At 40.0% G+C, this 24,685-nt stretch overlaps 1 protein-coding gene across 13 annotated transcripts in view; it reads left to right on the forward strand.

The window, feature by feature from the left end:
- The first annotated feature begins 2,619 nt into the window (after nucleotides 1-2,619).
- anos1b (anosmin 1b) overlaps nucleotides 2,620-24,685 on the forward strand; it is a 39,610-nt gene continuing 17,544 nt past the window's right edge. For 5 of the 13 annotated variants that reach the window (XM_061684565.1, XM_061684578.1, XM_061684569.1 and 2 more), the window contains exons 1-2: nucleotides 2,620-2,926; nucleotides 17,065-17,112. In XM_061684565.1, coding sequence (XP_061540549.1) covers nucleotides 2,750-2,926; nucleotides 17,065-17,112 — 225 coding nt within the window. In that variant the 5' untranslated portion in view covers nucleotides 2,620-2,749. Of the gene's footprint in view, nucleotides 2,927-16,847; nucleotides 16,904-17,064; nucleotides 17,113-17,958; nucleotides 18,006-18,425; nucleotides 18,936-23,150; nucleotides 23,664-24,685 lie in introns of those variants that run through there. The other 8 variants (XM_061684575.1, XM_061684577.1, XM_061684572.1 and 5 more) reach the window with 6 other exon arrangements.

Raw genomic sequence — 24,685 nt, forward strand, 5'->3', positions numbered from 1 at the left:
TAGATATTAAAAATGTAAAAAAATGTATGCTTTAAAGCTGCTAATCTGCCAACCATCTGTATGGTCCTGTCCTGGTGTCTGTCCGTCCTTGTTGTCTTGCACTTTTGTTGAAACATTGCCGTCTTTCAAGTTAATTCAACAACATTTGGCTTCAATCAACGAGCAAACTTGGACAGACAGCAAATGCTTCAGTTGCGTGTATGCGAATGATCACAAGCCCATGTGTGTGTATGTAATGTTGTAAGTATGTGTGGGGAAGGGTCTTTGTGCCACTAATGGTTTAGTCAGAAATCTAAGTACCATTAAAGCAAAATATGACAATAATCCTTTGAGTATTTGGATAATGATCAACTACTGTATGTGTAGCTGCATATCATTTTAAGATTTGGACTGCCTGGGTCCCAGTAGGGATAGGGAGAAGACATAAATCAATGACATGCATGACACATCAATCCATGGGCCAGAGTGCTACATCCATCTGCACAATCCATCTATCATCTAAAGGTGTCAAAATGCTTACCATATAATGACAATAATGCCCCATTATGACAAGGTCAGAGAGGTATTCACATATTTTACATACATTTCAGGGGCAACTTATGATAAACACTTTCCTTGTGAGTGCTAACGCCACTTGTATTTGAAAGGAGACAAACACACTTTCAAAAAAAAAAAAATCTGACAATGTTCATGTTTATCTAATTATAGTAAAGTGATTTTGAGGTACAGTATATTTACTTGAACTTTATTACATTTCAAAAGATTCATGCGAGATGGTTAAGTCTCTTACTTGTAAATTTAAGATGGTACATTCTTAGACACATTAACGTGATCATTAGCAGCATTTGAAAACACAAAGGATAATATACTAAATCATGAATAATGGTGGTGGTATGCAAAATATGTTTATTTTTATTTTTTTCTGTGTCATAGAAAAAGCAGTGTATAGTGTCCCGCTGTGTCCAGCAAATCATGCTTCATCCAACAAAATGATTTACACGGTTTCATTTTCATAAATATTGAATGGTAAGGGGGAAAAATGAAAAGAGTTTTTTTCGATAGTTTATCAATCATTTTGAAATCCCTCGGATTTATATACTGGCCCTGGATATAACCCCCCCGGCTCATCCCTAAAAAAAAAAAAAAAAAAAAAAGTACTTCAAAGTAGCTTACCGGGCAGCGACTCACTGATGCTTCAGACTAATAGTACCTCATATAACATTAACCTAACAGTCCAAGGGACCAAGACAGAATTATTATGAGCGTTGTTAAAGTCAATGACCAGAATATTTCGTCCACCACAGGAAAAGTGTTAATAAGCCTGGAACAACAGCCTGCCAATGTGAAAGAATTGGCTGTTTCTATCTTGAATGGTCTCTTGTGATGTTTTATCCCATGCCAGCAACACTGATTTTGTGCTCCCTCAACAGCCTGCTGCTTATTTTCACAAGTTACTACTTGGACCCATATATATTAGGAATGAAATTGTTTTCCAGTATAAAATTGGGTATTTATTATGGTAAGTGAAAATAAAATGTATTATAAAAAAGAGTCGCTGACTGTATAAAAAAATGAGATGCTAACTTGAAGCCTGGAGATCTGCATTGCACAAGGGAGCCACAGCATGTGTAATGTAGGTGCCTAAATGCAAATGTGAGCATGTGATCATTCTCTTTCAAGTTCAAGTCTCACTTCTCTGCAGTTGTTGTCATTGTTTGCAAGTAAAAAACTGCATTTATTTGATGTACAACCTACAAGGAATCTCTTTTTGCTCTTGTACCGCACGTCTACATTGTCACATATCATCGGTTACATCTTACACATTATTTTATCTGTGCATCATTATAACTCATCTGTGATTGGCTGGCAATTAGTCCTGTTGACGAAAGCCCAGTGGGATAAACTCCAACTCACCTGTGAACCCGACTAGGACAAGCGGCATAAAAATTGTTGTATTGATGGATGGATTATAATTTAGTTATACTGTACAGTGCATCATGTAAGCAAAAACAAAAACAAACAGTGTGTTCAATTGACTTTGCTCATTTGAAATCCTACTTTTTAATCTCTAATTTAGAAAATGAGTAGCACGGTGGCCTAATGGTTAAGACGTCTGCCTCACAGTTTTGAGGTTTGTGGTTTGAATCTGAGCCTTCCTGTCAGAATGCAATTATTGACTGTGGAGCATATCAAATTGTATATTGAGTTTTTTTTTTTTTTTGTCAAGCAGGCGGCATAAAAAGCGGCCCCAAATGGCCGCCGGGCCATTACTTGGACCCCCCTGGCATAGTCCATTAATGGGTCAGCCCACAGTAGGTGCAACGTAAATGCAGCAGTTACTGGAGTATACCCAAAGCCCTGGAAAGAAAGTCTTGACAGTGACATGCGAGGGCACCATATTGGAACCCATCTTGACATAAGGCTGACAATGGACTCTTTCCCAAAGTTCTCATATGTAAGAGATGTTTCCACAGAAACTTCGTTTTTCTGGGTTTTTCCAGTACAGGTGTGCCTTAAAGTCACAGTAAACGTCAAACCCCCGAGGCTGCACTTGCCTCTGTGGTAGGCGTGACCACTCCGCGAAGAGCCGCTTCACTCCCTCGCTGCTTGCTGGCACTACTGGCAGGCACGAACGTTCACGTTACCACCGAGGACCCCGAGACATAACGGGACTTAGACGAGCTGGACAAGCGGACTACAGACGTAATAGGATAATCAGTCCAAGTCGTATTTCCCCCGGACCGGTGTCATGTCAGCTCGCGGGGCCGTTTTGGCGGTCCTGTGCGTGGTCCTCGCGGTGACGCGTGCTCGCCGGAGTTCAGCGGAGCAGGAGGATGTTGAGGAGCAGATGAACAGCGCCAGATGCACCTCCAGGTGTCTCACCTTGCACATGACTCAGATTACTGCTGCATTCAGACACATCCAGGTCAGTCGATGAGCAATATCTATCTATCTAGAGTATGTCGTCTGTTTGATTGACATTGTGGATGTCACATTATGTATAATATATATATATATGGTAAAGAGCAGCATGACTGAGAGTTGTTGTTGCTAATATTTTATCCCCGTCCTGTTGCTATACAAGGTAATCCAAACTCCCCATCGGTGTCATGCAATACAATTGTGCATCCATGAAAACTACAAAAACAAAAACAATTATATTCTGAAATGCATACTTCTGTGATATATCATCAAAACTGAGCATTTCTATAATATTGTGAATAATTTACCTAACATTTTTTGTCGACGCAGTAACCCAATTCTGAGAACTCAAGTTGAGCACAATATACACAAACTGTTGACACTGATGGAAGCCGTGGTGACGCACGGACATGGTCAATTGTAAAATTCACAATTGCTGGTTGGAATATTGCTTAATAATATATATATATTTTTTTTTATATGAATACCGTATTGCCTTTACAGCTGAATAACCTGAGTAATTCTGGCATCTTAATTCAGTTATTTGTTTCTAAAGTGGTTTCGACTGGCTTGTTTTAATTTTCATCTCACATAGTTGTTGACCATTACCAATACTTACAGGTGTATTTGAATTGTTATTTTTATTTTAGTTTGTAGTTGACAAAATGAGTCATCTCTCTCAAATTGCTGTCCCATACTGCAACCTCTGTTGTGTGGAATGTTAAGATTACCAGGGACATTAGGACGTTACCAAAGTTTGAAAAGCCACTTATCGTTAACAGCTTCAACATGTGCATGGTGTGTACTGGGTGGGAAAGTCATTAACCACAAAGTTCAGCCCCAATGGCTCTAATGGTGGGATGGGGGCACATGTTGACGTAGAAAACCACGGTTCGGTCTGGTCCTCCTCCATTCAGAATAAACTCTCGCCACCTGTGCCGTGGGTAATGAGAGTGGCCCCTAGATGACTTTCTTCCAGTAAGATGTGAGTGTGTGTGTGTGTGTGTGTGTGTGCTGGGGTCTCTGGAATGGAGGTGTGACAACAGGAACATTTGGTGAAGTTTATGAAGTGGAGGGCAGTAGTCAGATGTCCAAAATGAAACAGACTGGTCATGAAGAGTCTCTGAGTTTGTTTGCCTTATTTAGCTAATGGCCATAATGTTTTTTTCACCACCAGGATTTCTTCACTTTGTCTGCAAGATTCTGCAGCTAACACAATGCACCAAGGCTTCCAGGACTTTGTTTACAGTTTGTCAACTAAACCCTGCGGTGCGTTGTGCAGCAAACTGTCCACTGCTGTGTGAAATCATGCCACGTTTTCTATACTCTGTATTTATCCTCTGCCATTTTACTTGGGTGTCTGAGTTCTGAGTGTGTGCATTTATCCATCCACTGCCCTCAAATATTCCACCATGGAAATAACGTGATGCTCATGTCATACACAAAATCCCCCAGTGCTGAGCCATATTTCACATGTTAGCAAGGGCGATACAGTGCTGCTTTATTAACTGTAATCACAAAGATATATGACGTTTGAGTAACACGTTAATTATATATTAAATTCAGCACTCCACATCTGAGGGTGATGACTAGATAACGTGTAAATTATGATCCATCGATGTGTGCAGTCCCAACATAATCCTCACTACTGAGTAAATGACTTAGTGTGTGTTATACAGCAAGTAGTGATTGAGGGAATTAGGGTGTGGTTTCAGGCACGGCCCTTTGCAAAATCTAATTTTCATTTCTGCCTTAGCGACATCATAATTTCCATCTATGTTTGTATACCGGTTGGCAGGCAGGTAAGCAATGAAGAGCAATGAGGTACTTGAATGTGTGACTTCCAGATGTTTAGTTTGGACAAAAGTAGAAAGAAGCTCAAACTTTTATCAAATGAGGAAGCAACAACCTGGTGAGCAGCATCACTCCCTGAAGCTTTAATAGAACACCAAATGATAGAGTGATTGATTAGTGGGAAATTCTGACTGAAAGAATTAATTAATTGAATGAATATAACATTTGAAAGAAGAAGAATTTTGATAGCATCACCAGAAACTCTAACAATAGCAGGAGAAAATTGAGTTTTTCTCATCCTCCTCCGTCACCACACACTGACTCAAACACACATTCTTCCTCTGGCTTCATGTCGGTGAACCCTGTGTTTGTGGCTCCCTTAAGTGTATGCGGCTAGAGTCTAGCCAATAGAATCTAAATCCCGGCACCTCTCTTTCGGCCGCGTCTCTGGGTTTTCCAATACTTTTTCTAGTATGTTGTCATAACTTAATTTTAGCCCTTTTGTCTGCACACATATACAGTGTATGTTGGCATGTTGTCATAATTCCAAATTCTGCCTTGATGTAAACTATAACTCTTACAAAAAAACATCAACCTTGTCTGCATAGTTGGATCTTTTTGCAGATGCAGTACTGTGGATTAGACTGTGTGAAACACTCACAGGCCTGTGGTGCTGATGGCTGGATGGGTCGAGTCAAGGCCGAGAGCCAGTATGAGTGAATGCACCGCCTGTTTTAACAGAGTGCATTCGTGTATACCAAGATGTGTGTCCGTCTGTGCAAGTTTGTCTGGAGTAGGTAATCGGACCAGAGGTCATTCCACCAACCAGTCAGTCTGAAAAAGACCAGAGACAACCGTAAGGTCAGGTTGCACTGATTCAATCTCAGTCAGGCACGAAGACAGGCTAGCGATAGAGATGGAGCCACAGACAGGTAGACATCAACAGACAGCTTCTGTTTATCTGTCAGTCTATTTAGCGCTAGCTTGCTATCCATTGAAATGTCAAGAGAAAGTCTATACTTCCGTTTCAGTTAGTTCCAGTACCACACTAACTGATCAGAACCATATCTCTTTTTGGAACCTCTCCATTGGGTTACCAACTGCAATGGTAGGCCTACAGTCCGTAAAGACTAGACATACTGCAGTCAATTGATTGATCAGTAGAACAGGCAGGTAATGGAAAAAACACTAACACATGGCAAATCATACAACACTTGGACACGTTTGACTCCTGTCTGGGTTGTTTGATTAGTGTGAGCGCGCCGTGCTTTGCTCAAACTTGGTGCGCTTCCCTGGCCCCGTAGTGGTTGGAAGAGGTGGAGATAGCCTGGCATGAGTTTGCAGTATTAAAAAAAAAAAAAAAAAAAAAAAAAAAAAAGCTTTTTATCATATGTGTTAAAATTGTCATTATGACCTCACAGTAATAGATGATAAATATGAAATATGATCAATATGATCGTGGTGCTTTAAACTGCTCTTCTTCTTGTAAATGAGAGTCAGAAGAAGAGGACACGGACACACAATGCTAAAAGTCCTCCAGTATTGGTCTCATGCTTCTTAGTTGAATTCATTGATGGACTATGTACAACACTGCAATGATGGCACACTGCTTTCTCAACTAGGAGCCATTAAGTCAGTCAACTGCCACGCCAGTTTTATCGTTTCAAGACGTAACGAAGTGAAACTATCACACAACGGCAAGTTGATTTTTGCTCCGTTCACCTACTGTAAATGAAGAAGCAGCTGCCTTCTTCTGCAGCAGAGGCCTCTTTGTCATTTGATCGGTTGAATGAGGGAAGAACAGAGAAATCTTTTGCTGATGTGGGGGTGACTGTCACCTGAAACCTGGATAAGACATTCCAAGACAGTACAGTGGAACTTCTGATGTTGACTGTCCCTAAGGTTGTACAATTTGGAATTCAATAACGATAAATGGGGCTGGGTGGTTTATTGATTTAATAGATAAATAGATATATTTTTTTTTGGGGGGGGGGGGGGGGGTCACATTGATATTTTCATAAAACCAAATAAATTGATTTCCCCCCTCTTCCATAGCCTGCTGACGCACACTGTTTGCACTGATGACATTGCGGCGAACAAAGAGGAGCTAGTTTACTTGAGAGGCACCTTTTTGTCAGTCATTTGACAGACAATGCAAGCAGTCTGCTGCAAAGTATGTAAAGCGTGTAGCACGTAAGGGACAACACCCGCTCAGAAAAAGACAACATGGGATGAATTTTTTCACATTTGATAAATGAAGGAAGGCAATACTGGAGTCCATCGACACTGAACAGTGTCAAAACAAATAGGCGTCAAGTCATTTATCCACAGACTGATCCATTTGAATGATGGAAGCATCTGTTACATACAATCTGTACTATGACTTATCTAAATGCATTGCACATTTCACCAAGGTTTATTTCAATCAAATCAGAGTCTATCACATTTTACCCAACGACTTCCGCTGGTGTGATTACCCAATAAGAGCCTCCGGAAGTTCACCAAACATTACAGAAACATGGAATAAACTTTCTACAGATGGATAATATAGCCTAGAAATACCTCTCTATCCCTATGTGCCCCATTAGAGAGGGGGTCTCAGTGTAGGGGTGATATAGTAACATGACAGATAAGAACAGGGCATGACCAAAACCTCCTTATTTTCCTTGTCAAAAAATGTTTAGTAAAACGAGGCAACCTACCTGGTATTTACCTGGAGTGCAGTATACTGCATAAAGGATTTGGTTTACATTTTCAGTGTCAAAGGTTAATTTTGTTCGGAAGCAGCACCTTTTAGTCATGTTTTATTCAGTGACAGTTTTGTGGTTATATATTATTCCCAAAGGGAATCTTTTTGTTAATGTGTTGATGTCAAATTGTCAAACATTTAAAATGTTTTGTTAAAATGTATTAAGGGTTGTGTTTAAAGGGTCGCTTTCTCCAAGTTTCGAATAATGTCATTGGAAAAATCAATTGAAATTGGAAATCGGATTTGGGGAAAAAAATCTGGGATTATATTTAAAGGCCATATCGGCCAGCCCTAACTATTAATGTGGCTTCCAGTCAATTCCAGAGTCTTAATTGTCGTGTGAGACATCAGCATATCGAGCAAGATCTTAGTTGAGCAAGCATTAAGGATTAACTGGCCGTGTTTTTCTTTTTCACTGGCTTTTTGTGGCTTTTTTGTGACATATGTATTCCAAGAGAAAGAACAGACTCCTCAAGTCATGTGTTCAGGAAAAAGAATGTGAAAAGAGAAGAAGAATACATAGTACAGTGCTACGATTGGCTGAGGACCCACGTAAAACATGAATATTTATATCTTAATGAGCAAATTTTAGTTTTAGTTTAATTTTAATATTATTTTTAGTTTGAGTTTAATTTGAATATTAATATCCGTCTATTTTCTATACAGCTTGTCCTCTTAAGGACTGCTCTCCAGCTAATCACAAGGCACATATAGACTATTGACATTTCACACCTGCGTTTGGCTGGCAACCATTTCAGGGCGTACCCCGCCTCCTGCCCGATGACAGCTGGAATAGGCTCCAGCACGCTCGCGACCCTTGTGAGGAGAAGCGGCTCAGAAAATGGATGGATGGATGGATGGATGGATGGACATTTCACACCAATGGACAATTCAGAGTCTTACATTAACCTAACATGATTTTTGGAATGTGGGGGGAAGTCGGAGTACTTGGAGAAAACCCACGCATGCACAAGGAGAACTGTGAGGCAGATGTGCTAATAACAAAAGCATGGTGCTGTTATTATTATTATTATTATTATTATTATTATTGTTATTATCCATCCATTTACCGTACCAGTTATCCTCACTGGGGTGATAATAATAATAATTTAAAACATATATATATTATTATTATTATTATATTTTGAACCAGATCGAGCCCGAACAAAAATAAACAGAGATGCTAGTTTGCATCCTGACTACAGTTGAGGTAGGCACGAACCTCAGGGGCACATCACCATTGCATACCTGTATATGTGGTCTGGTTCTTTGGTGTACAACAAAGAATAATAACAAAAGTTAAAATGAAATAATAAAAAATAAACAACGAACAAGCAGTTGAGAAATTGGAAGGAACAAATTGGAGGTCGACCTGGAACAAATTGTATCTTCGCGGGGCTCGTCAAAAATAACCCCCCAAAGGGAAAATTCTGTTTACAATATCTGTGACATTCATATTTAATAGAAATACTGTATATACACACTTACCCATGCATCATTAATACTTAAATATGCATCATTGCCTAGATGGGAATGCTGCCCACCAATTATTGTTTAACTGCCTCCATTTTCTTCTGTTCTTTGGAAGCAATGCTCTGGAAGCTAGCTGGCATCCTGTACATACCCAGTTTTGTTTTTTCATTGCTTGTAGTGGCTCTGCTTTTTGAGTCAATAGCAAGTCTAAAACTTGCAACTTTGTGATCCTCAAGTCAGGTACTTAAAGCTTGTCATGAAAACAAAAACCCAAGCACCAAAGTACACACGCATATAGAGTAATTAGGGGATTCTGTCGGGAAAGGTTGGACCTCAACTTGAGCTTTTTGGGAAGAACGTGAGTTCTGGTGAGGGGAAGTTAGTCATGATACAGTCACAACTATTTGTACACTCACACACGGCTTGGTGGTGTTTGTCTCTGGTCATCTGGGACTGATTAGCAGAGTTAAATAGACTTTTTACTGCACCTCACCACAAACAGTAACCGCAACACCGCCATGCACCCTTACTTTCCTTGACACGCATTTTATTGACACATCTGGTCCAAGTGATTTATTCCTCAGTCTTGTTTCAAACACTGACGCATGTCCACAGTTGTACATGTGCATGATGAACGTGCACATATTTAAGTGTGCACCCTCTGTGTTTTTTTATGTGTCAATGATTTCCTGCTGTTTCTATGAGGTTGTTACACTTAAACAACTTTAATGTGGGCACACATAACCATCAGATAAGTAAGGAAGTCCTTTATTGTAAGTGTTTCTGTTCATGGAGTCGGTTCTTGTGGACCGTTGGGTCACTGGCCCATAGAGAAATGCCTCTATGAGATCTTTCAGGCGTCACCCACGGATTCGAAATTAAGAACTACTTCTTGGGTACTAATTAATTCAAATGACTACCAATTTGATATTTGATACACACTTCTGAAATAACACATTCTCTAAATTACCTTTATTTAAATATTATTAATAATTAATTATGGCGGCACGGTGGGCGACTGGTTAGAGCATCAGCCTCACAGTTCTGAGGACCCGGGATTGAGCCCGGGTCCTCAGAACTGCATGTTCTCCCCGTGCCTGCGTGGGTTTTCTGCGGGCACTTCGGTTTCCTCCCACATCCCAAAAACATGCATTAATTGGAGACTCTAAATTGCCCGTAGGCATGACTGTGAGTGCGAATGGTTGTTTGTTTGTATGTGCCCTGCGATTGGCTGGCAACCAGTTCAGGGTGTACCCCGCCTCCTGCCCAATGACAGCTGGGATAGGCTCCAGCACGCCCGCGACCCTAGTGAGGAGAAGCGGCTCAGAAAATGGATGGATGAATAATTAATTGTATTTCATTTATATGTGAAGACACTGATGATTGTATGATTTCTCAACAATGTTTAGTAAAGGTTGGAAACAGTTTATTTCGATAATTCTGTTTACATTTTCAAATGATCACTTTTACAACATTCCTAAGAAATCACAATGCCCTATCACTGGTGTGCTATATTTAGAACAGCCCCACGGGATCCTCACGTGGTCTTTGGGGGCAACCTGGTGCCAGGGTGCACCATGTTGGTAACCCCTGCTGTGGGATCATCACTGGTTAGAGTCCTGGCATTATATTTTATTCCCATTTCCCATTTTATTACACAAAATGATTTACAGTCCAGGTATATTTTGGAGTGAAGGCTTATACATTAAGCATTGTTTCATTATTAAGCATTGTTTAACATTCACTCATTTTATTTTATGAGCATAACGTTAAATGGAAATGCGCTTAGTTGTAAAACGGATTGTTTTATAAATCTGGACCAAAAAAATCAGCACTGTACCTCGCCTGACTCCTGGCTTGTCAGATGACTTTAGGCTCTTTAGTATCATCATTTAGCCTTGTCTCTTTGCCATTCAGATTGTACATACTTGATCAAATGACGATTGCAGCCTTCTCTACCTAGACAGAACTTACCGAAACATTTTGGCATGCTCGCTTACTCTTAAAAAGTGAATGCTGACATGTTGTTGGCTTACATGTTTGACAGTAAGTACTGCTCTAGTTCTAAAACTGTTAATTGTCTGGTCATGCTTGAGCAGTCTGAATTCTGTTTGATTTTGCTCCCTGTCGAATTGATTCAAACAGTAGCCTCTGCTTGGGTTCAGATCGGGGGTGGCGTTTCTCCCAATCCCGCCCTTCCAGGTCTTTCCGTCATTGGCCACGATACCAGTGAAGTCCCCTGAGACAAAGACGGAATCCCCAGCTCTGCAGGAGTGCTCTCCAGCACACCGTTCAAGGACTCCAATAAGTGTGGGTACTCTGATATTCTGTTTCTCTTGTCCCACACCTAGAACCTTTTTGCCCTGGGGGACCCTACTAGGGGCATAAAGCCCCCAATAACTTGACAAAGTCGACACCTTGAGGAAGGGCACTCTCTTTACCATAGCACAATATTACGACAGTTCTATATTACCACATCTCCAGACACCCAGAGCCCTGATGAGTGTTTGTTTGTACTTAAATTTTGGTGTCGTGGTGTCATTGTGGGATTTCTTTGTTGAGTTTTTCATTTTGGTTAAGGAAATGTGACACTATGACGTGAGCAATTCTCAGTTTTTCCAGTAGTTATGGGTGGCCATGTCGTTATGTTATGGCACATCTATGATTAACTCTGCTGTGGACTACCATTCTGCGTAGAAGTAGGAGTAGTGTACATGAGTCTTTAGCTTTATGATTAAAATAACACATCACATACAACATTCTATGCATACCTCTCTATGTGAATATGTATGCATCAATTTAGATGAATATACATTTCTTGATGTAGATTATCTATAATATTGACCTACTTCTTCGGCGGTCACTCGGGTTTGAGTAGGACTGTCCTCTCATGGTGGTCATCTCATTTGTGGTTCCTAAGGTGGCTGTGGAGCTGGCCGATCCTTGATCCACATATTTTGTTGCAGTGTGGTTATGGGAAGGATGAAGAAGTGGGCGGTGGTGGAGCCTTTCCCCGTCTGTGCTTTCGGTATTGCCGCTTTGCTGCTGCGGCACGTCAGACCACGGACTCATGGTGTGATGCACCCTAATGCACTGTGTTAACAGTCGGAGCAGTGTAAATCAATCTGTAGCTTTATGATTAAAATCGCACATTACACACAACATTCTATGCATACCTCTCTATGTGAATATATATGTATCCATTTTAGACAAATACACATTACTTAATCTAGATTATCTATAATGTTGATCATTAAGACATAAAAACACTGTTGTCAAAAAACACACACGATGAGACCATGTAAAGCCCCACTTTGAACACTTTATCGGACACACACTGCATGGATTAGCTCTCACAGGTTCCAAAAGAAAATACACCACTGTTTATCGGCTTTCATGCAATTTTCAATTAAATTGAATATTATTTGTATAGCACCAATTCACAACCGAAGTTGTCTGAAGCTACTTTAAGTATGGATCATGTCTAGAACCACACTCCTCACACATCAAGAGACTAATTGAACCCCGAAATGGGCAAGCACTAAGTGATGAAGACAAAGAAAACTCACACTTAGGAAGAAACCTCAAACAGACCTAAGACTCAGTGTGGGGTTGCCGTCTGCCTCGACCGGTTTGGTTGAGATAGAAGTGAAGTAAAACTGTTGTTTCAGCCCCCCCCCCCCCCCCCCCCCCCACCCTCTAAATCCCCATTCATTATTCTTATTGACAGAAATGAAAGACTTCCAAATAAGTACCGAATTGTTACTCCTTGCACTATTCTGAAATAATAGTCCAACAAATTAAAAATCCAATTTTGTTACGTCTCCCTCTGGAAAAATGTTTTTATTTAGTTACTTATTATTTATTATTTTCTTACTTTAAAATGGCTTGTTTAACCGGGGTCCCTCACTGGGTTTTGCGCCGGTCGGTGGCACAAATCGCGCCTGCCTTGGACCAGCTTCTTCCTAGGGCTAGCTAGCCAGAGCTACCTAGCTGACTGCCTATCTCCCACGCTGTTTTGGATAAACCTTCTCCCATTCATTCTGACGCGGTGGCCGTCAACCGGCGATGGCTCCTTTTCGGCTTTATTTGTGGCGGTGCCATGAATATCAATGCAACACCTTGGGGCCGGGTTAATGGACGTTTCCTTCTGCAGAGATCCAGTTTTTTATTATTATTTTTTTTTTCTAAACAAATTTTATGAGGCGATCTCTGTGGATTTACAATGTGTACATGCGCAGAAACGAAGAAATGGTGTCGGCCATAAAAAAGGCCAAAATCGGAAAATGTTATGTATTTTTTTAAGTAAATGCAGTGTGACAGCATTGCAGCTCTCGAGAGAATAAAGTAAATAGTATGTTATTCTTTGATTCGTTGTGATTCGAATCCAAAAATTCTGATTCAGCTTTCGTGTTTTACAGCAGACTCAAATGCCGATTCGAGTCACCACCAATTCGTGCATAGCCCTACTCAGTACTATGATGAACACTAAATCCAGACTAAAAGTCCTCCAACAAATAGTTGTTTTGCTGAAAGTTGTTTTGCTGAAAACAGTTGTTTGGCAACTGTTTTCTCGAGTTGTTGGGGTTAAGTTGGCTAAGACATCAAGATCAAAAAGAGATTTGATTTGTGTATTTATTACTGTGTGTGTTGGATAGGGAAAGAAAAAAGGCAGCCACAAAGCAGGGTATATCAATCATGAGTAAGAGAGAGAAAAAAGTTTGCTAAAAAGATTAACCGAATGGATGTTTTATATTGCCTCCTTAAAATCTGGAGCTGTCTATCCCTCCTCTTCATTGTCTTCAGCTCTTTCACTGGAACATCAACAGTATTTGATCATGACAGCTCTCAAGCACGATGGCCTTTTTTTTTTGTTTCGATTTTATTTTATTTTTTTGAGGAGATGATGTTAATGTGAGGCTGGAATGAGACATCATGGGGGTATAAAGTACACTAAAGGCAGAGAGAGTGGCAGATAAATTGGGTCACAGTTTTGTATTTGGATCAGGAACAGTCAGGAAGAAATGGACTTCAGTATGATGTTTGTCTTAGATCACTCCAAAAATAAGGAGACAGTGGCAGATTAAACCAAAGTGTTCATGCCATCCTGATTGAGCATCACAGAGCATTTGAGTGATAGAATACCATTGTGCAGATCTAAGCATAGTTTAAAAGTTTCCTTAATACAAGGCTGAGTACATTCTTCTGGCACCACTACAATGGCATTCTTTGAAATGAAAGGAATTTGAAATTGAAGCCAAAAGCACTAAAAGCAGTGAGTTGTATTGTTCCATCACAAACTCACTTTTGAAGGATTACATCCATCCATTCATCCATCCATCCATCCATCCATTTTCCACACCGCTTATCCTGGTTAGGGTCGCGGGACGCTGGGGCCTATCCCAGCTGACTTCGGGCGAAAGGCGGACTACACCCTGAACTGGTCGCCAGTTAGTCGCAGGGCACATATAGACACGGACAACCAGTCGCACTCACACTCACACCGTCACTGACTGGGAACTGAACCCACGCTGCCTGCACCAAAGTCAGGCGAGTGTACCACTACACCATCAGTTGAAGGATTACAATGGGATGATAATGTAGCTACATTATGGAGGAATGTTATCATGAATGCAGGTGACACATTCACATACACCATTGGGGAATGTGTATCAAAAAGCCATGAAATCAATCTAGTTATTGTAGTGTCTGCTGGTTTATGTTCATTGGTGTAAAGATAACATTTCAGATAAAAAAAAAAAAAACGTCAAATTTAATATCTGCCAGATGACCAGGCTTTTATCTGCACCTGAAAATGGTTAATGGTTTGTTAAATACATTGTAAACTCTTTTCTTCTTCTTCAGACTCAAATCCATTTGGCAAAGTATATCACTTCAAAGCAGGGGCTCAATTTCCATCCATCCATTTTCTGAGCCGCTTCTCCTCACTCAGGTCGCGGGCGTGCTGGAGCCTATCCCAGCTGTCATCGGGCAGGAGGCGGGGTACACCCTGAACTGGTTGCCAGCCAATCGCAGGGCACATAGAAACAAACAAACTTTCACACTCACAGTCATGCCTATGGGCAATTTAGAGTCTCCAATTAATGCATGTTTTTGGGATGTGGGAGGAAACCGGAGTGCCCGGAGAAAACCCACGCAGGCACGGGGAGAACATGCAAACTCCACACAGGCGGGGCCGGGGTTTGAACCCGGGTCCTCAGAACTGTGAGGCTGACGCTCTAACCAGTCGGCCACCGACAATTTACAAAAGCAAAATGGTCCTGTACATACTGCTACTTCTGAAATTTTCACCAATTTTGCATGGTAGTCACATCAGATCAGTGTGGGCTGTCAACAGTGAACTTAGTCCAGTTTGACAGTGAACGGACAAAGCAGAAAATGTATGGAAAGCAAAACATTTTGACCTGTTTCCCGAGTGATACCATCTTTTAATTTCTCCATCACCCTTCCAAACAGATGTTATTAATTCAATCTTTTGAGTGTTCATCTTTACGTTGCTGTTTCTCGCTGCACCCTCATAGGAAGCAGCTTTATCCATCTCCATTATCTCTGTGAACTAATACAGATTATTGTCAGTCATATTCACACCACCAATATTATTCAGTCCTGAAGGTGAGACACAGATATGTCCCCACAATGTTATTTAAATAGTATTTCCCAAATGTGAGTTTTGAGTTTTGAAACGTAAATAGAATGAGTGAAGCGGTCCGTTTGAAGCACATATTTAAGAAGTCTTTATCACTGTCCAACAAGCAGTTTCTAAAAAAATCTCTTAATTTGTTTGCACCTGCCACAAGTAGTGGCCATCTCTCTTCTCGTAACACCAGAGGACTTAAAGGCGTCTCCATCTGTGCACATTCAAGTCAACCCTAACTCCAAACTCAAAGTTGCATCTCATTTGAGTGTTAACATTCTCTTTGTTGCCATTAAAGCCACTTAAACCCTAACCCCCGACCTTTGACACCCAACTTTAACCCTTTACACCAGAGTCACAATGACTGCTTATTGAAGGAGAAAAACAGAAGTGCGTGCGTGTGTGCGCGTGTGTTCTAAGTGATGTGCCAGTTTGTGGCTAAATACAGCTCATTCAGGAGAAGGCTTTGTCGGCATTAAAAGGTCTCTCTGTCTCTCTCTCTCTCTTTCTCTCTCTCTCTCTCTCTCTCTCTCTCTCTCTCTCTTTCTCTTTGTCAAGCACATGGCAACAGACAGGTTCACAATACAATATGTGCACATGGTGCTATGATGGCGTAGTTATTTTGATCCTGGATGGAGGCTTCACACAATTATGGTGACGAAGCATTTTATTTTAACCTAAAAGGAAAGCATCAGTGTAAAAGTTAATTAAACAAATAATAAACTAATTATTTTTTTGCAAGCTGTCATCCTTTTTGTATCAAGTGGTGTCTCCGCCTGCTGGTCATTATAAAAAAATATGTTTAATTAAGAAGACGTGAATAAATCCCCAACCTTTTAAAAACATTCAAATTTAGCAACAGATTTAATGTTAGAATGTGGGCATGATCCACTAGTTTCAAATTATTTGTGTATGCAGTATCACAGCATAAATATGTTTTCATAGCACTGTTCTTATTATTGTGGTCCAAGTCGACTAGTTTTTATTTTGTTATAGGTTAAGTATTTGTGCCACCATCTGTCACAGTAGTTGTAATAATGGTGTGGCAGCCACATTTATGGCTGACTTCACTCACCATGCAACAACTGTACACACACATACATAAGGATAACTCCTACCTAGTGACAGTGTTTGACCACATACAGTGTCTTCAGCCGTTTGTTTATTTTGTACTCAGAGCATAACAGTTTAGTGTGTCTGTCTGCGTAATGGGTCAGGTTATGTAATGTTCTCTTTTAGCAGCACTATTTTGCTTTCTTTCTACCTGTAAATTACATAGACAGAATGTGTGACCCGTGATTGTGTAAATGGTGAGAGACAAGCATAAATGACACATGATCAATTGTCATTTTAGCTTAGTGAAAAGCAACTTTTAGCACTGACCTTTTCTTTGCCAACTACAGAAGATTACATGAAGGGTCTTTTTCATCGCTTTTTATCTCTTTAAATTGCTTTTGTCTTCTTCCCTTAGACTGACCGAGTTCTCGTTTGGTGTGAGAACCACAGACGTTGTGCCCAGGTAAGTACACACACTGTTTAACTACAACATTGAACTAACCTCAGTGAACTTAATTGTAGTCACGCAACATGTTGGTTGGGTTTATATCTGATAATCTTCCAAGGTTGCTCTGTTATTTGGTGTCTGAGCAACACTTGTGTTGTTGGGGCACTTTACTAAGATGTGTAAATAATGCATACTTTCATCATAACGTTAGAATACTTGAATAGATGAAATAATGCTTCTTTTAGTGTTTGTGAACTCTCTCTACGTTTAATGTTGCTTAACCAGCGTACGATCCTTTGAAAAGTATTCCAGCAGATGCGCTTCTATTCAGGTTCATCAGGTTTTATATCACTTTTTCCCAGCTGAAAGTCATATTTCATTTTTGTCATTTTCCATTCTTTGCTACAAATCTGCATCATTGGACAACCCGCCCCCCCCTCCCCTTCCAATGCAGTGTGATGTAAATCTCAAAATAAATATGGAGGTAAACAGGTCAACTCCTCGTGGGGGATACCGGACTGTACAAAACATCGCATTGGGTTAAATCTCACACACAGTATTTATATCAGGTAGAATGCAGCCATAAAACATTTTTGTGGACAGTTTTATGACCAAAAACCAACAGAAACCAATGTCGGGTGCAGTATCTGCTCTCAGATATGATCTACTGGGCCACATGACAACTCAGTGGTTGCATTAGTTACCAAGTCTGTACAAACACTGCACACAACACACCCTGGATGGTCCAACAATAGACAGCACTAAAGTAGGTCTCCATGGGAATTTATTATACTGTAGCTATTATACCACCAACGGATGCCATTTCATTTAGGACCACTTTTAATGAGTCTTTATCATCAGGTATGATGATTTGCTTGATGATGACTTTCCATTTGATGAAGATGCAGGTATGTCAGCAGAAAAACACTCTACAACACAATGTGATTTTTGTACCTTTTCACAAATATAAATAAAATCCATTTCAGGGCTGTTACTGTAGTATTCAAACCACGTTATGCCTTAGTGTCAATCATTTTAATTCTTTTTGAAGATCTCATAAAGACTTTTGGCAGATATGTTAGAACTATACTCAACCAGATGCTTTTTAATACACACTGAACATAACATGCATTGTTCCAAGGAAGTTGTACCGGCTAAAGTCAAATGCTCATACTGTATTTGCAAAAACACAAACACGCACAATTTGTTTTCTACTGTGAAACCTATGGATAGGCATTTGACTACATTTCCATTGACCATGGGGAAAATGGACAGTCACTTCTTAGAAATTTTTTTGTTTTTTAATAGTATTTTTTAAAGAATAGGGTCATCTGTCTCATATTGTTCTGTACTCTGGTTCAATGCCAGTAATAAGTAGATCAATGCTGCATGGGAGAGTTACCATACAGTAGCTAGATAGTCATCAACAATCACAATTGAATGGATTCTTAACAATCAATAAAACTTTGTCTGTCCCTAAACTAAAACTAATGATTATGCAAACATGGTTTGGTGTGGGGAAAAAAATGACCTTCGTCAAAGCACTTTTGGGATGAAGTACAACAGAAATCAGGGACCTTTGACTTCACATATGTTCTTTTGGATGAACTTACAAAACATTCCACACACTCCAGGATCTTGGAGATGGCTGTCCCGGAAGTTGACCATATATTTTTACCACATTATGAAACATTTGTATCAGATCCTTATCTACAAAATGTCAAATACAAGGGCATTAGTTATAACTCAGGAACATAAATAGCTCATATTACAAAGGTTGTTTTCCATTTTACAGAATAAGGGAACAAGGGGGAGCAATAATGACACAGCTGATATTGGTAAGATGGGTCTCATGTGCTGTCATGTTTTATCTGTCCTTCAGTTACATCAATTCACAGACTTTCTATATCAAAGACACACGCCGGACAAGTGTTACATGAACACATATGCTTTGTGTCGCATCACCAGCAAATCCATGGAAAACTCACTCACTCACTCACCAAGCATAAACTCCAGCCCTCACTCAGATTAATCTTTTCTGCCCCCACACACACACACTTTATCACTGTCCTCTCACACACATACAGCTCTCACACATACAATTACAAAATAATAATGTGTACCAGCTGTGAGGTAGTGGGATGTCCACGAATAAAGAAGTTGGATCAAACCTGGCCCTAGCTAATGTTGCGCCCTAAGCAAGATTTTATATGGCACCACCTCCCTCCATTGGCAATTTATGTACACTTACAAAACAAATCATATGGCGTTGTTTTTAACATAGTCTCTAATTTATAAGATAACATATCAACCAATTTAAAATATGACCATTTTAAATGATGTAACTATTATAATTTAAAGTGTAAAAAGGAAAAGCCTAATAGATACATGTCTACTATGCGTGTATAATATATCAGGCATTTTTTGTTGTTGTCATATGCATATTACGATAGAACTTTATTGTCATTACAGTGAAATGTTGATTAGGCGATGAAAAGGAGCACTAAACTGGAGTTGAATATAACGTGGGCATGCTGGAGTATATATAATAATAATAATAATAATAATACCAATAATAATACCAATAATAATAATAAGAATAATAATAATAATAATGTGTACTATAACACTGATGTGAAGTTCAAAGCATTTAGCATGCTTTAGACTGTTTGAATTCTAACACAACTAACAATATGGTTTAAAAATCTGATATATTATGGGGTGGAAGGAAATAGCCTTTTAATTGACTATTAAAAGCAATTAAAAAAACCTAACCAGTCAGATATAAATACAACCAAATAATAAAGGCGTCGATTAGGCCTTAAACAGTTAAATTAATGCAACAAATAAAAGAGAATTCTTGATCATGTAAATGCTCAGCGGGCCGCATTAAAGAATGGAGCCGGCCATATGTGGAGCCCTGGTTTCTCCTCATCTCAGTGCCATGAACCCCATGACACTTCATAAATCAAGAGTGTAGTGCTCAGGACGTGGACTCACTATCAGTCTCAAGTCCATATTTTGGTCAGCGGGTATCAAGCCTGCAACCGTAAGTTATTATTTCACCTACTATATTTCTTTTATACACAAAGCACAAGGCAATTTCCCATATTCTGTCCTTACCGTTTAAGAAGTTCTTAAAAGATAAGTGAGTCTGTTCAAAGTAAACAGTGCGTATTTAAAGGCCACCACAGTCATAGTGTAATGGTACATGCTGCTGCCTTTATTGAAGACCGTTCAGGTTTAAATTCAGGTCAGTGCTCCAATACCAATACCCGGCCACTGCTGGTCCAAAGCCTTAAAAAATTGGTGGGTTGCTTCAAGACATCCGGCATAAGAACTGTATAAAAATAAATCATTGGTGTGGCGACCTCTGATGGGTGACAACATATTGCTGGACAATATCTGAAGTTGCACAATCCTGTTTATGTATTTTTTTCCATTTTATGTTCATGCTGATTAAAAAATATATATAAATAAGAAATTACACGCCATGCAGTTACTGAGCACTTGAGTAGTTTTTTTCTCCATTCAGTAGTATTTAAAGTAATTATTTGGAGGGCCATTTTTGACTTTGACTTGAGTCATATTTTTCTAAAGTAATAGTGCTCAAACTTGAGTGCAACTTTTGGCTACTCTACTCAACCTCTGCTGTGGACCAAATCAACCAGTCCGAAACGTTCTGCAAGAGATGGTCTCAGTACGGTTTCAAAAGCTCTGAACCATTTTCTTACATGGCCCCCACACAGTTGATGGAAAGGGAACACGTGGTCAGTGGCCATCTTTGTCTCACTCTACCTCTCTGCCAGCTTTCCTGTGGACCTGTTGCACTGTTTGTCTTTCATCTCCTCTCTCCTTTTCAACTGACAGTCCTTTCTGCTTTCTTCCAAGCTGAAACCACATCTCCCTCCACTCCACTCCACCCTCTCCCATTTCCTCCATTCCCTTTTGCTGAGTGTGGCTGTCATCCCCCTATCGTGGCAGGTGAGGCTATAAAACAGCAGGAGTAGTCAGTGGAGGGCAGTGAGACAAGGTGTTGTGTGCGTGTGTCTGTATCAGCTCCTGTGATTAATTATTTTACTGATACCCATATGCAAACTATACCAGCATTCAGAAGTATTGTATACGCAGTCATTAATCTCGGCTGCTACAGTGTGTTGCTTTGTTCAACTGCAACATCTCTAACCTCTGACCTCAAGTCTTCATGTTGCGTTCAAGGCCAAAAGAGTCTCTCAGACTCGCTCAAATAAATACAAGTGAATGTACTAGTGATTTACAGTTCGCTAGTGACATTTGAGAGTGTGAGGTCTATTCTGTGAACATGCCAAAAGTGGCTTAACCTTAATGCATTAACGTTAGGTGTCTCCTCTTTCCAAACATTGTAGAAGAAGACTGTGCCGCACTTTGAAGATTGTGATACTGGGATGTAAATGAAAGTATTGTGTTTCAAGTTAAAGCACTTCATTCAGAGTTCTATGATGGTTTATCTCATTCTCTAGTGTTTTTTTCGCAGAGCTGTATCTCAACTTTTTTTTTCATTAAAACAAAGCACAGGTGCTACAGAGGATGATATAAAATGATATCACTATAAAAACTAAATAGTGCAGGTCCTTGAACAGCTCACTGAACACACCAGCAAATGATACAGTTTTAACACCTAAAATGGACACAAAATAAAAAAATAAACAAGCATGAATTCTGACTGAAAAAAGAGCCCTTGAGCAAGGCACAAAACCCCCACACCCAGTTCAGGAGGGCCATAGTACTTGCGTGCCCAATCACTCTTCTGTCTTTCCTTGCATGTGTGTGGTCTGGTTCTTTGTGTGCTTTAATACACAGAATGCAATATATACTGTACATCTGAGGGAAACTTTAATTTCCCCTCTGGCAATAAATCAACCATTCTTATATATGTATTTTTTTATTAAATGACTTTCAGTATACTTTTCAGAAGCACCATCTCGTAGCATATTTCAACAAACAGCATTATAGTTTTGGAAGTTTCACTTTTATCACACAATACACCACAAACACTGTCTAAATGAGCTTTGACTTTATCCATTTGCTTTTTACTGAGCAACATTTGGTCCAATGTTACTGATACCAGTGTGAACAATATGTTCTTCACTTTAGTATGGACCAGAATAACAAATTGCAAGTGTGAACAGAATTTACTATCCATTATTATCAAATTATTACACATTACTATATATGACACATTTCAATGACCAACATTCATCTATCCATCAGCTATACAACTCATCATGTTCAGCTTTGCAGCAAGCTGGAGCATATCCTGACTTCTCTCGGTCAAAAGGCGGTACTACACACTGGACTGGTCACTAGAGCAGTGATGTTTTGGGGCTGTCGCTGGGCAACACAGGCTTTCGACTCCCTCCAAAGATTTTCTATGGGGTTGAGATCTGGAGACTGGCTAGGCCACTCCAGGAACTTGAAATGCGTCTTATAGACCCACTCCTTCAGCTGTGTCTTTGGGATCATTGTCATGCTGAAAGACCCAGCCACGTTTCATCTTCAATGCCCTCTTCAATGAAAGAAGGAGGTTTTCACTCAAAATCTCACGATACATGGGCCCATTTATTCTTTCCTTTACACGGATCAGTCGTGCCGGTCCCTTTGCAGAAAAACAGCCCCAAAGCATGATGTTTTCACCTCCATGCTTCACAGTAGGCATGGTGTTCTTTGGATGCAACTCAGCATTCTTTCTCCTCCAAACACGACAAGTTGAGTTTTTACCAAAAAGTTCTATTTTGGTTTAATCTGACCATATGGCATTCTCCAAATCCTCTTCTGGATCATTCAAATGCTCCCTAGCAAACTTCAGATGGACATGTACTGGCTTAAGCAGGGGGACACGTCTGCCACTGCAGGATTTGAGTCCCTGGCGGTGTAGTGTGTTACTGATGGTAGCCTTTGTTACTTTGGTCCCAGCTCTCTGCAGGTCATTCATTAGGTCCTCCCGTGTGGTTCTGGGATTTTTGCTCACCGTTCTTGTGATCATTTTGACCCCACGGGGTGAGATCTTGCGTGGATCCCCAGATCAAGGGAGATTAACAGTGGTCTTGTATGTCTTCCGTGTTCTAATAATTGCTTCCACAGTTAATTTCTTCACACCAAGCTACTTACATATTGCCGATTCAGCCTTCCAAATCAGGTGCAGGTCTATAATTTTGTTTCTGGTGTCCTTTGACAGCTCTTTGGTCTCGGCCATAGTGGAGTTTGGAGTGTAACTGTTTGAAGTTGTGGACAGGTGTCTTTTATACTGATAACGAGTTCAAACAGGTGCCATTAATACAGATAACGAGTGGAGGACAGAGGAGCCTCTTAAAGAAGAAGTTACTGGTCTGTGAGAGCCAGAAATCTTACTTGTTTGTAGGTGACCAAATACTTATGTTACCAAGGAATTTACCAATTAATTCATTAAAAATCAATGTAATTTTCTGGATTTTTTATTCTTCTCATTTTGTGTGTCATAGGTGAGGTATACCTATGATGAAAATTACAGGCCTTTCTCAACTTTTTAAGTGGGAGAATTTGCACAATTGGTGGGTGACTAAATACTTTTTTGCCTCACTGTAAATACTCAAGTAAAAGTAAAAAGTATGGTGCATTTAAAGTACTCTGACAAGTACAGTTTATGGAAAATGTTACTTGAGTAAATGCAACGGAGTAAATGTATTGCGTTACTACCCACCTCCGGTCACGATCCATTCCAATCCACTCTAAAGCATAAAAAAAAAAAAACAACTGTTTTAACATTGTAAACCATTTAATCCAAATACAACTCCTAAACTAGTTTGGGTCCAATCAAAAACCTCTGTGTTTTGAGGTTTTGGTCTCAAATGAGACAGAAGGAGGTTAAACATTTGAGACTGGAGAAGCAGAGAGATTATGCGGACGAGATGATGAAAGAGAGAGAGGAGGAGGAGAAGGAAGAGGAGAAGGAGGAGGAAGAAAATGGAGAGATGGGGTGAAGACAGGAAACACAAAAAACAAAAAAGGCATAGGGATTGAGGAGAATGAAATAATGGTGAGGGAGCGACGGATAAAAGGGAGTAAATGACAAATCAAAACATGTCTGTATCTAATCCAAGTGGCGGCAAAAGAAAGAGTGAGAGTCCGGGTTTGGATGCAAAGTCCGGGTTTGGATGCATGTGTCTGTGTGTAGTGTGTATTTGTTACACACACAGCAAGAGAAGTACAGTGGACCCCGCTATTCACAGGGGAAAGAAATCGGGCCTGGCCGTGAATAGGGATACATAGGCTCCCTCTAGTGGTATGTGAAAAATCAAGTAAAGTTCAGTTGTATTTAACTTTTCTAAGTTCGATACATTTGCATTTAACCTTTCAGCACTGTTTGTTTTTAAACATGTATTTTAAACATTAAACACCAAGCTATTCTTTTCAAACTGGAAAAAAAATTTGATGCTTTAAGTCAGGGGTGTCAAACTCAAATTCACGGTGGGCCAAAATTAAAAATTGGGACAACATCACGGGCCAAACTCAATATCTAATGAAAAATCACTGCGGTGTGCATGTTTCCCTTCTCTCCAGAAATGTAGTGTTA

The sequence above is a fragment of the Phycodurus eques genome, chromosome 8 (genome assembly GCF_024500275.1).
Source record: "Phycodurus eques isolate BA_2022a chromosome 8, UOR_Pequ_1.1, whole genome shotgun sequence".
NCBI classification, from domain to species: Eukaryota; Metazoa; Chordata; class Actinopteri; order Syngnathiformes; family Syngnathidae; genus Phycodurus; species Phycodurus eques.